A 13,109-nucleotide genomic window follows, 5' to 3' on the forward strand; every position below is an offset into this window, starting at 1 on the left:
CATTTCAAAAATTAAAGACACCCTGTTTCTCATAAAAGATGAAAACATTTTCTGTTTTCCGCAAATATAAAATCAACAGCAATAGGGAAGCAATTAGCTCATCCAGGTAAGGAACAATGCGACTGCTTTGAAGTGAAGAAATTCAGTTTTCCTGGACATTGTCATTTAAGGCCCTGGAACAAACAAGAGCCAAATCCAGTGTCCATGGTGTTACCAACTTGAATGTAACTGACTTACAGCTGGGAGAGCGAAGAAGGAAACCCCAATGAGGGTGAAAGTTGCAGCCAGAAGGCGTCCATTCCAGGTTTTAGGGTACTTGTCTCCGTAGCCAATGGTCGTCAAGGTGATCTGGGGAGCAACAACATCATTCAGTTTGGTCCACATTTTAAAGTTAACAGCAGATACACATTTCTCAGTACACAGTTTGTTTTCCTCATCTCTCATAGAAGTAAAAATACAACAAGAATATGTAAATATACATATGGGTATACATTTCCATATCCTTACTATATATTTGTACCTCAGTGTGTGCTGATCCATCTTCATACCCTCTTTAAAGGGAAACTTTATTCTGCATTTTGTCATCGAGAGTCTACATTAGGTATGTATCTAAACCCGGTAATTTATACAGCTCTTGGAATAATAAGCAGTAAATTTCCTTTGGTTGTTATATCTAATTAGGTTGGAAATTGAACTAAAAATTCCCCACAGATTTCTCAGATGAAAACAGAAGAAAGTGTAGGGGTAGGGAAAATGAAGGATTGAAACGACTTTAGAAGGCTCAGAAATGATTGACAATCTCATGTTCTTGTTACAATTAGAATCAACATTTTCAAAAACACCAGCCAAATTTCCCCACTTGCTTAGGAGACAGGTTTGGAGCACTTCTTGTTTCACACATTACAAAACAGAGAAGTGTTAAAACTTTCTAACAAATTTGAGATTTCATGTGACCCAGAGCTCCCACACAAATGGGGCTTTGGTGGCATTTAAATTATTATAAATGACATTTATTTATAATTAATGTCTGTCTCCTCTCTAGAGTGTAAGCTCATTATGAGCAGGAACATTCTGTTATACTGTACTCTCCTAAGTACTGTAATAAGTACTTAGTACAGTACTCCGCAAATAATAAGTGCTGAATAAAAACCACTGGTCGATTGGGGAGTCACCAGCTGCCTGGACAGACTACTCCCTCCCTTCCAAAGCATGGCGTAGTGGATAGAACACGGGCCTGGGAATCTGAAGGTCATGGATTCTAATCCCAGTTCCACCACTTGTCTTCTGTGTGAAATTGGGCAAATCACTTCATTTCTCTGTGCCTCAGTTACCTCATCTGTAAAATGGGGATTGAGACCGTGAGCCCCAAACTGGACAGCGACTGTATCCAACTTGACTTGCTTGTATCCACCCTAGCGCTTAGTACAATGCTTGGCACATAGTAAGCACAAGTGCCATTATAGCATCATCAGGAGCCAAGTTTGCATTCACAAAGTTGAAAAACCTAAATCTTCCACTTAGATTGTTAAGTCGATCATGACTCCTAGAGATCCTACGATACATCTGAACTCTATTTGATTTTCTCGTAACTTTCCCACCACTTAGTTCAGGGCTTTACATACTATAATTGCTTAATATAGGTCATCATCATCTTCACAGAGCCCCATATCATCAACAGCTTCACAGAGATTTTCCAATCTGTTTTTCTTCTAGCCTAGTGTTTGGCACAGAGTTCCCACTTAGTAAAATCATAATTATTATTGTTATTATCCTCCTCATCATCATCACGTGGGGAGGTAAGATGGTGCAAGAGGAAGTATGATGAAAAGCAAAAGGCATTAGTAAGGCTAAATACCACATCCTGAGACTGTAAGCTCCAGATTGGCAGGGATCAAGTCTACCAACTTTATTGTACTATACTATCCCAAACTCTTAGTTCAGTGCTCTGCAGGCAGGAAGTACTCAATAGATACCACTGACTGACTGAACCAAATCAATTCCTCTCTCCAACAGTGGAGGATGAGGTTGTATTTCAGTAAGAGGCAAGAGAGAAGTACTCACCAGGCCCCACCACAGGGCATCCGCATAGGTATCGAAGTGCTCATTTTCTCCCTTCTCTGCCAAGTATACCAGGAAAGAGGCCAGGATGAGGCAGAGAAAACCAATATACCAAGCAGTCACCAACTCCTGGAGAGCAGGGAAGAGACCAAACAGTGGGATGGTCATCATAGATGGATTCCTAAGCTTTGGTTTCCCAAGGACAAAGCCACAATGACACTTGCACAGCAACCAGTTTGGAGGTGAGAGCAGACGAGCCCCCTCAGCCCCTGACCTTGTCAAGGCTCCGCATTCCCAAAGACAACCCCCACCCCTGACACAGATTTATTCTCCAGTTATCTGAGAATAAAGGTCATAGTTCACAGTGCCACGCAGGACTGCATGATTCCCTGCCATGGTGGGCAGAACACCAGTCCCATCACTCCTCAATCTCTCTGAAAATGCCCATTTGGTTGCCTGAAACCTGTCCTGGTTTCTCAGATGAAACCGGCCAGGAAGCCAGATTGGCAAGCACATCTGGGGATACAAAATCAGCACCTGCAGCAAAATCAAAAAGAAAGGTAGCCCTGAACTTGGGGCTTTCTTGCATTTCTACTCTATGTGAATTCAGACCCAGCTATTGCAATAAGAACTCTTTCCTCATTAAGCCCAGAGAGGATTTCACTTACCTTAACCTAAGCGGAATTTTGGTTTCTGACAAAAATCAAACCACCCCAGAATCAGAGGAATTTGTTGCCTGCTTTCAAACTATCCAGTGATCTTTGTGAGACTGCTGAAACCATTTGCATTCAGACAAACTCCCCTGAAGAGCTATCATACTATCATAAAGGACCAGCTATCACAGTTCCCCTTCTTTTTAAGGAAGAGTTACTAAGTGTTAAGAAAACAAAAGTTTCAGAAGACCTTAGAAATATAATAATTACATTAGAATGAACAAGATTCAGTCATTCATAGAATTATGAAGCTAAAAGAAATTCCCAGAAGTCATTTAACCTCATCCCCTGGACCTGGCTAATACACAATTAAATCTTTCCAGGCAGGTGTAGGTGTTTGCCCTGAGCCAATAACTCTTCAGGGAAGAAGACTTCAGAGGCTGCCTTCAATACTTTAAGTTTTGAGCTGCACTACTGTGGAAAACTTATAAACAAGGTGAAACAATAAGGAAGCAAATTACGACTGACTGCTCCACAGAATGTAGAAAGCAAAATACTGACTAGATTTCGCAATGGGCTACCTATTGTTTGGCTGATTTAGAGGAGAAGGAAGACATGGAAACAAAGTTGGAAAACTTTGTTGCTGACAATTCTACTTTTTGGAAAAAGAAAACTGTGGAGAAGTGTGGGAAAGGCGAGGATGTGAGCATAAAGTTTTTGAATTTACTAAATGGACAGTGGAACATGTAAGCCTTACTTTGGAGTACCATTTTCCTACACACCAAAAAACAAGGTGTCCAGAGCAGTCACCATAGACATAGCAATTAATGCAAGAAAACTTATATTTAGAGCAATAGTATAGTGGCTTTAATGAGTTAATGGTCTCAGGGGCCTGCAGGGTAAATTGACTCAGAAATTATCCTCTAGTGAACAGGAAAAGGGCCTGGGAGTCCGAGGACCTGGATTCTAATCCCAGTTCTGCTGTCACCTTGGCCAAGTCACTCAACTGATAACAATAAAATAATGATAGCATTTATTAAGTGCTTACTATGTGCAAAGCACTGTTCTAAGCACTGGGGAGGTTACAAGGTGATCAGGTTGTCCCACGTGGGGTTCACAGTCTTAATCCCCATTTTACAGATGAGGGAAGTGACTTGCCCAAAGTCACACAGCTGACAACTGGCAGAGCCGGGATTTGAACCCATGACCGCTGACTCCAAAGCCCGTGCTCTTTCCACTGAGCCATGCTGCTGGTGGTCTGATCTTCGATTTCCTCATCTGTAAAACAAGGATTCAATACCTGTTCTCTCTCCTACTTAGGCTTCAGGGGGTTTTAAGTAAAGAGGTTGTCCAATATTATCTACAGATATTAATTATTTATAAAACAAATTGCCTATTCTGAACTCCTATCCCCAAATTCATTCATTCAATCATATTTATTGAGCGCTTACTGTGTGCAGAGCACTGTACTAAGCGCTTGGGAAGTACAAGTTGGCAACATATGGAGATGGTCCCTACCCAACAATGGGCTCAAATCCTTGCTTTAGTTTCCCTTCTCAAAGCACAAGATCCTACGGAACCCAGGCATCTTAACAATGGAATTATGTTCACAGTTCTAGTACTGAGATGGAGGCCGTGTTGTAGGAGGAAGCAGGTTTTCTGGAACTCCCGGCTTCGAGGGTGAGAAATGGAGGGGGAAGGACATCCCTGAAGATTCTCTTTGCCTGCCTGCCCCCCACACTGACATCTGTGTCCCAATCATTCTTCCATAAGGTAACGCTCAACCACATCAACCATAAGGAAGCAGCATTATCTAATGGATAAGGCACAGACAGGCCTGGGAGTCAGAGGTCCTGGGTTCTAATCATAGCACTGCCACTTACTTGTTGTGAGACCTTAGGCAAGTTATTTAACTTCTCTGTGCCTCAGTTTCCTCAACTGTAATGTGGAGATTAAATACCTGTTTTACCTTCTATTTAAACTGTGACTCCCACGTGGGACAGGGACTGCTTCTGGCCTGATTAACTTTATTTGCCCAGTGCTTGGCTTCTCTGTGCCTCAGTTATCTCATCTGTAAAATGGAGATTAAGACTGTGAGCCCCCCGTGGGACAACCTGATCACCTTGTAACCTCCCCAGTGCTTAGAACAGTGCTTTTGCACATAGTAAGTGCTTAATAAATGCCATCATTATTATTATCATATAGTAAGTGCTTAATGAATACCATTTTTTTTAATAAAAAGCTCTGTATTTCAGGGACTTGTTATTGAAATCTCAGAAGCATTTCCTGACACAGGAGAATGGCTGAGTCAGGGTGCATTCCCTTGGGGGACTCCCACTACCTGAGGTAGGAGCCTGACAGATTACTGCACCCCTGACTGGGCCATAGCATTGGGGCCTTAAAAAAAAAAAAAACTCAACTAAGCATTGGGTATCAGAGCCCAAGTGAGGAGTCAGCCATGCACTGGATGGTCCTGTGCCCTGCTACATGGGGGCTAACCATGAACCTCCCCTTCTTTCCCACATAAAAGTGTTCAAACCTGCAAAAGACCACCTCCATGGATTGAAGAGTTTTTCCTGAGCTTTTATCTCTTCCAGAAAAATAAGCTCATTCTTAATAAAATTGGCCTTCATCGAAACCATAGCAACTCAGTATGAACCCAGTATCTCTGGAATACTGTCATAGCTTAGTTACCTAGTATCTTTAAGAGGGCTTTAAATCACTAACTGGATTTTCACATAGAAAGGTACAGTGCTTACAGCAAGGCTTGCCACACACAAAATAAACACTCTGGGTTAAGCAATAACACCTCAGTATTTTTCTGGAGATTCCTTCACTTGCTCTGGCTTGACAGTCAGGACTCACCTTGCTGTGGGCATACACCACAGACCCAAGAAGTTTCCAGGTACCTCCTCTCCGGTCCATCCGAATCATGCGTAATATCTGCAGGAACCGCAAGCTCCGGAGTGCTGATGTGGCAAAGACATTTCCCTGGGAACCGGCAGCCAACACGGCGATGGAAGCAATCAACACCATGATGTCTATAGAGAGGAAGATGGACCAAACCTGTGAGACTAAACACTCTCTGGATCCTCTCGCTTCCATGGATTTTTCTCTAAGGATTTTAAAAGAAGAAGAAGCAGCAGAGAAGCAGCGTGGCTCAGTGGAAAGAGCACGGGCTTTGGAGTCAGAGGTCATGGGTTCAAATCCCGACTCTGCCACTTGTCAACTGTGTGACTTTGGGCAAGTCACTTAACTTCTCTGTGCCTGTTACCTCAAATGCAAAATGGGGATTAAGACTGTGAGCCCCCCATGGGACAACCTGATCACCTTGTAACCTCCCCAGTGCTTAGAACAGAGCTTTGCACACAGAAAGCACTTAATAAATGCCATTATTATTATTATTATTAAAAGACACTTTAAATTCATCATCCATCTCCTCCTCTCCAGTCCACATCTTACTCCATTGCCTCCTTTCTATCCTCACTGAGGTGGCATGTTACTAGTTGGTAAGATGGTGCAAAACCTTAGAAGAAATCTGAGCTCTTACAATAAGGATTCTCCAGGATCAGCTCTATTTTGTGCTGCTGCTTCCCGGTTCTACATAGAGGTCTTGATCTCTTTCGTTCAAAGGCTTCAGGGGGTTTTAAGTAAAGAGGTGGTCCAATATTATCTACAGATCTTAAGCATTCATAAAACAAACTGCCTATTCTGAACTCCTATCCCCAAATCCTCACTTTAGTTTTCCCATCTCAAAGCAAAAGATCTTATGGAACCCAGGCATCTTAACAATGGAATTATGTTCACAGTTCTAGCACTGAGAAGGAGGCCAAGTTGTAGGAGGAAGCAGGTTTTCTGGCACTCCCAGCTTCGCGGGTGAGAAATGGAGGGGGACGGAGATCCCTGAAGATTCTCTCTGCTTGCCTGCCCCCCACTCCCTATCCCACCCCGCTGCCACACACACCGACATCTGTTCCCCAAACATTCTACCATAAGGTAACGCTTTATGCTTCAGCAACCTCCTTTCCTAAGCAGTCACCCGCTCTGGGGAAATCCTTACCGATCACGCAGAAGGGCTTGCGAGCAAATTTTAACCTCCCCCTCCAGCCCCGATAACGGCAGCAGCAGCCAGCAGCCCAGATCCTCACAAAATACTCGACACCGAAGACCACAATGGTGATGATTTCCTGGGAGGAACACAGAACAGTTAGGCATGGACAGGACAAGTGGCAACCCACCCGCCCCAGCCCCCAAAAGAAAAAAACAAACAACAAACAAAAAAACCAGCAACATACATGGGGAGAACAGGATCTTGTACATATAGCCTTCCTGGCAATTAGAAAGAGGACAGGCTTGGGATTCCACCACTTCCCTGTGTGTGATCTTGGGCAAGTCATTTGATTTCTCTGTACCTTAGTTTCCTTATCTGCAAAATGGGGTTCGGTACTTGTTCATGGGCTGTGAGTCCCATGTAGGACAGAGACTGTGTTGTGTCCAACCTTTTATTCTTGTATCTACCCAATCCTTAGTGGTGCTTGGCACATACTAGCACTTAAATACTACAGTTATGATTATTCATGATGGTGTACCCTTGATATAACACCCTCATCAAGGCCTCCTTCATTTTCCATAATGAAAAGAACATTTTCCATCTGCCTTTGAATGGAAAGTGTTTATATATCTGGACAATTTAGTTGTTTTTCTCTGAATCTGTTTCAGACCAATTTTACTTTCCTTAGGATGAAGTTAACCAAATTTCATGCAGTATTCCAGGCACAGATGGACAACAGCTCTTTACAGTATTTTCTTTTTGATCCCTTTCCCAGCATAATAACAACCTTTTCTTTACTATTGCTATACATTAGGCCAATGATCTAAGAGAACAGTTAACAAGGACTCCAAGATCTGCTTCCAGAAATCGTGACTGATAGCTCAGGATCCACCATCATGTGGTTGTAATTTAGATGATCCTTCGGTGCATTACTTAACCCTCACTCATACTGACATTTACCCATCACTTTTCTGCCCACTCAATTATTTTTCAGAGATTTTCCTGGAACCTATCCCCATCAGGATGGCATATTTCACCACCCTGAGGAACATAATCTCATCTGCAAATCTCCTTCTTCCAGATTTATGAATGTTAAAGAAACACCATCCCTAAACCTCTATTTACATTTCTCCAACAGAAAATTGGCTACTGATCCCTACTCTTTTATTCCTAATTTTAAGCCAGGTTTATATCCATAACAGAATGTTCCCTCCAATCCAGAGAAAATTTCTCTTTTAAAAACAAGTCAAAGATGATGCTTGTTAAAGACCTTTTAAGAATCTAAATAGACTTCATACATGGGCTCCCCAGCTATCCATAGCCTTGTTGACTCTTTCAAAACTCTCCATCAGGTTAGCAAGATGTAATTTCCATTTACAAAAAGCCTGCTGTCTTTTCCCCAGACTAGTTTCAGGGAAATTTAGAAAGTAAGCCTCATGTGGGACAGGGACTGTGTCCATCCTGATAACTTGTATCTACCCCAATGCTTAGAACAGTGTTTGACACATAGTAAGGGCTTAACAAATATCATAATCAAATACCAGAAAAAAAGTTATCCATCAGGTTAGCAAGATGTGATTTTCACTTACAAAATGCTACCTTTTTCCCCCGGTATTGAGTTTGTCTAAATGACAACTCGTCAAATACTCACTTATAGTTTCTTCCAGTTTGCCACATATGGAAGTGAGGCTTGTTGGTCTATAATTCCCAGAGTCTCATCTAGAGCCCTATTTTAATAGGAGTCACATGGGTGATCTGCCAGTCTCCAATAAGGGAACCATTTGGAATGATGTTAAATATTCTGACCAGGAGTTTCCTTCCACATTCCTTCAGAACTCCTGGGTAGTTACCACCTAGTCTTGGTTATTCATTTGTAATTAATTATAAATCTACATGTGTACTTACTACATAATGATCTTCTTCTTCTGACCTTTTAAGGCGGGAACACCTCCCCTAATTCCTTGCTTGATAAAGATACAGATATCTCCTTTTCTAATCTGAACGCAGCTATTACCCCTGAATCATCAACCTCTCCAGATACTCTCTAACTAGCTACCGACTTCTGATCTCTTTGAAAAAAAAACCTCTGAGATACAGCTTTGGCAGAGCTTGCATGGTGCCTCTCATACCCCTTTTCAACCTGCCTATTTGCATCTGGCCTGCCAATTTAGGAGGATTCTGTTCTTCCGTTATGCAGGTGTTGCATATTTTTAAGGATGACTTTTTTCCCTATAATGATTTATTTACCTTTGCCAATTAGCCTTGAAGAACTTCTGTTTTATTGTATGTTTCTTTTTTCGGTCTGTGGGGGCATATCTAGTGTCTTGAGGACAGGAAGTATGTCTTTAAACCCAAGTACTCTCCCATGCATTTAATACAGTGTTCTACACATTGTGGGGTGCCAAATAAACACGATTGATTAATTTACCTGGCACAACCAATCTGGTATTTTTTTAAAAACAGCCTCTAGGCTTCTTGTAGGCTTTTTTTTAGAATTTATCTAATTTAGGTAATTCGATAATACTACCTATTTAATTTAGATTTTTCTATAGAGTTTCCATTTTATCAAATTTCCATTTTCAAAATGTAATCTTCTTGTAGGGTTAATTAGGGGGTGAGGAGGGAACTCCCATCCCTAAAGGAAAAAATAAGAGACTGAATTGTGCTGTGATCACCACTACAAAGTGGCTCTTCCTGATACCCTCTGGACCCTGACCTTTCCACTATTACCCACCCAGTTCTGTCATAACACATGCTTTTGAGATGCATTTTGGCTAAACTCTATTTAGGAAATTAGGGAGCATTCTTCCAGTGAGGCAAGCCTGGTGGGAGCCAGGTTGTCATGTTATTGTAGGAAGTTATCCCAAGCACAGACCTCGCTTCTTTTTCTCCTGCCTCTGAACTTTTGCTTATATCCATCCTCCTGCTTAGAACACACTTCCCCTTGAAATCCACCAGACTATGAATGCCCCAATTTTCAATATCCCTTTGAAATCATATAACCCCCAGAAGGTCTTCCCTAGTTAATTCCTCTTCTCCCCAGGAAGCAGTGAGGCCTAGTGAAAAGAGCACAGGCCTTGGAGTCAGAGGTCCTGGACTCTAGTCCTGGCTCCGCCATGTACCTGTTTCATTACACTGGGAAAATCATTCAACTTCTTTATGTCTCAGTTCTCTCATCTGTAAAATGGGAATTCAATGCTTCTTTTCCCTCCTACTTAGACATGTGAGCCCCATGTGGGACCTGAACATCTTATCTACCCCAGCACTTAGAACAGTGCTTGGCACATAGTAAACACTTGAATACCACAAGTATTATTATCGTCCCCCCACTACTTCCAACTCAGAACTTCTGTGCTAACTATGCTCTTTAGCACTCAAAACCACCAATAACACTTCTGTACATATAATAATACTGATGGTATTTGTTAAGCACTTACTATGTGCAAAGCACTACTTGCATGCTCTATTGTTTAAGCCTCTGTGTCTGCTCATTAAACATTCTCTTCTAATCTATAAATTACTTTATGTCTGTTTCCCCAGCTAGACTGAGTTCCTTGAGGCCAAGAATCATGCCCTCTAACTCTACTGTAGTGTCCCAAGTGTTTAGAACAATGTTTTGTAAATACCAGTCACTCAAATAATACTATAGATTATAGAGTTTAAGAGACCAAAAGATTTTACAGCATGACAACATTTCATAAGTGCCCTGGAAGTGAGCAGAAAACAAAGGAGAAACCCAGATTGCACTCAAAAAGCCTGAAGACAAACCCTCAAAAAGAGCACCACTGAAAGACAAAAAACAAAACAAAAAACCACTAGTCATTTTGATGCCAACATAATGTAGAAGAATCAAGGAATAATATAGCTGGAAAGAATCACAAAAGGTTATCTGCTTCAGATGTTGCATCTAGGGAGGTAAAGTCTAAACCACCCAGAACTGATTAGTAGTGAAGAGGGATTGCAAGCCCCTTGAGGGATCATGTCTATTTTATTATACTCTCTGAAGTTCTTAGTATAATGCTTTGTACAGATAAAGTGCTCAATAAATACCACTGACTGAGGAATTTCTATTCTTTTCTTAAACTTTCCAAAGATGGCAATGCCCAATCTCCTTTAGGAGTTCCTTTCATCATTCAACTATCCTCTCTTTTGCTTCAAGTTGCTCACTGTAACCACTGGGTCCCACGACTCGTACTTAACTCTGACTGGACAACCCACAAAGTATCAGCCTTATTGACTCAAAATACCCATCAAGTGACTGGGAACAGCTCAAACACTCCTAACAACTTTCTGTACCTCCATGGCTTTTGAGGTAATAGCTGAGGCTTCACCAAAAGATCCTCATTGGTAGCTAAATGGGTCTCCCTTTTTGCTTTGAAAGTAAAAACTGAAGAAAATGACTTCTGAGAGTCCAATCTTACTGTGTGTAGGAAGTGAAAGAACAAAAGGGAGAGAGGCCAAAATCGTAAAGCATGTGAAATTGTCCAAGCACACTGCGTACGCACCAATAACTGGCAGTCCTGACTTCCCCCAGAACCTCTATGGTGACCTTCATTCGCACTTCTGATTGCATAAGCACATTGCTTGCCAAACCTGCTCATTGCTCCAAGATAGCAATGTGCCCATGGAAATCAGGTCACTGTTTCCCTAACAATGCAATTTGCTCATTCAAAAGCCCTATTTTCTCCTAAATGCTAATGAGTCCTCCCCATTTCATCCCCTCTGCAGATCTGTGGGTGCACTGCTGAAGGTCAGATTTTCTGTTCGTAGAAACATGCCTTTGAAACTTCCAAACAGGATGAACCAGCCAGTAGGATACTCACAGATTAAAGGAGAAATTTTATTTTAGGCATCAGCTGCAAGAAATACAAGAGGCCTGAATGGGAATCAGGACTCTTTGTTTAATGGAGAATCTTGCTGTCTCTGGGGCCGTGTTAAGGGAGAGAAATTAGGTGATTTCAACACCAGTTTACAAACTGGGAAGTGCCTGGAAATCACTAGTGAAGAGATGCAGAGTCAGAAAAAAAGGGACAAGCCAATGAGGGGGAAGTTAAGGATAAGAGCATCGATGGAGGGATTTTCGCTCACCTCATTTCTCTGGGCCTCATTTACCTCATCTGCAAAAAGGGGATTAAGATTGTGAGCCCCATGTGGGACATGGACTGTGTCCAACTTAATTAGCTTGTGCCTACTCCCGTGCTTTATACAGTGCCTGGCACATATTAAGCACTTAAATACACATTTTTTAAAAAGCAGGTGCTGTTTGATAGTGTGAGTATATGTGTATGAGAGCACAATGTGTATATCACATTGTTCTTTGTTTTCTAATCTGATTCAAGACCAGTTTGCAAGTAACAATCCTTTCTACTTCACAAGCAGGTACAGATAGTTCCTTGCTGCACTGCTGCATTTGCTACTTGGAGGGTGTGTCAGTTCTCTAGTCTACCCCTTGGTTTCCCAACTTTTCCAAAGCCTCTGCCCACAGAGAGGAAGCCCTCGCCTGTTCTCCATCAGGCTGGATTGTCTGCTGTAGTCTCTAACCATCCACTGCAATGCCAAAAACGGAGCACTCTGCCCTTTATTTCTATAACATCCAAATTGCATTATTTCACAGAAAGCACTTCATCATGGAGAAAGCTGGAAATTTTCCAAGCCCATGATGGTGGAGATTATTAAATTCATTTCAGAATCTGTTCTTTTCTTACCTAAGAATTTGGGGTTATAGTTTTGTCTGAACATTAAAAAAACCAATTAAATCCCAGTTACCATGGTAACCCTCCCTCTGCTTTGTCACTGAAGCAGGACTGGCTCTGAGTGACTAAGAATCAGTACCTGGACTCATCCCCTCCCATGTTAATGGTGAAAAATGAATTTGAAGGGGGTAATTCTCACTTTGCCATTTTATCTCTGGCTCCAGCCTCTGAATTCCATAAATGCATGGACTCACTGATTTATACAAACAAAGGCTTGTGGAGGCTTAAGGCACATGAAGATCAGTCACCTAAACCATACTAGCCCCTCTACAAACACCCACAGCTGCGCGAGCTATTCCTAAAGCCAGACAGTTCTAGATTAATTAGGATCCATTTCTCTCTGATTCCCTCACCACTCATGATTTTGTTTAAACCCAGAAGACCGAGCCTTTATAAAACTCACCAAATACCTTTCTTAATCTGTCTCATATTAGTATTTGTAAAATGTTTTCCAGCCTTGAAAGGTTTAATGCCCTTTAATGAATGTTTCATATTTTGGTTCGGTTCTCGGAGCCATTCTCTCTGTGGTTTGTGTTTTAAAAAGTGAATCTCCATGTTATATGTAGGGAGAAGAACATTGGGGTAATGGTTAAA

The 13,109-nt window shown here is 41.7% G+C and overlaps 1 protein-coding gene across 10 annotated transcripts in view; it reads right to left on the bottom strand.

The window, feature by feature from the left end:
• KCNQ2 (potassium voltage-gated channel subfamily Q member 2) overlaps nt 1–13,109 on the bottom strand; it is a 109,958-nt gene that overhangs the window by 52,501 nt on the left and 44,348 nt on the right. For all 10 annotated transcript variants that reach the window (XM_038749993.1, XM_038749989.1, XM_038749992.1 and 7 more), the window contains exons 3-6: nt 6,772–6,898; nt 5,577–5,752; nt 2,062–2,187; nt 238–348 (exon numbers count right to left, since the gene is read on the bottom strand). In XM_038749993.1, the coding sequence (XP_038605921.1) occupies nt 238–348; nt 2,062–2,187; nt 5,577–5,752; nt 6,772–6,898 (540 nt within the window). The remainder of the gene's footprint in view (nt 1–237; nt 349–2,061; nt 2,188–5,576; nt 5,753–6,771; nt 6,899–13,109) is intronic.

The sequence above is a fragment of the Tachyglossus aculeatus genome, chromosome 8 (genome assembly GCF_015852505.1).
Source record: "Tachyglossus aculeatus isolate mTacAcu1 chromosome 8, mTacAcu1.pri, whole genome shotgun sequence".
NCBI lineage: Eukaryota > Metazoa > Chordata > Mammalia > Monotremata > Tachyglossidae > Tachyglossus > Tachyglossus aculeatus.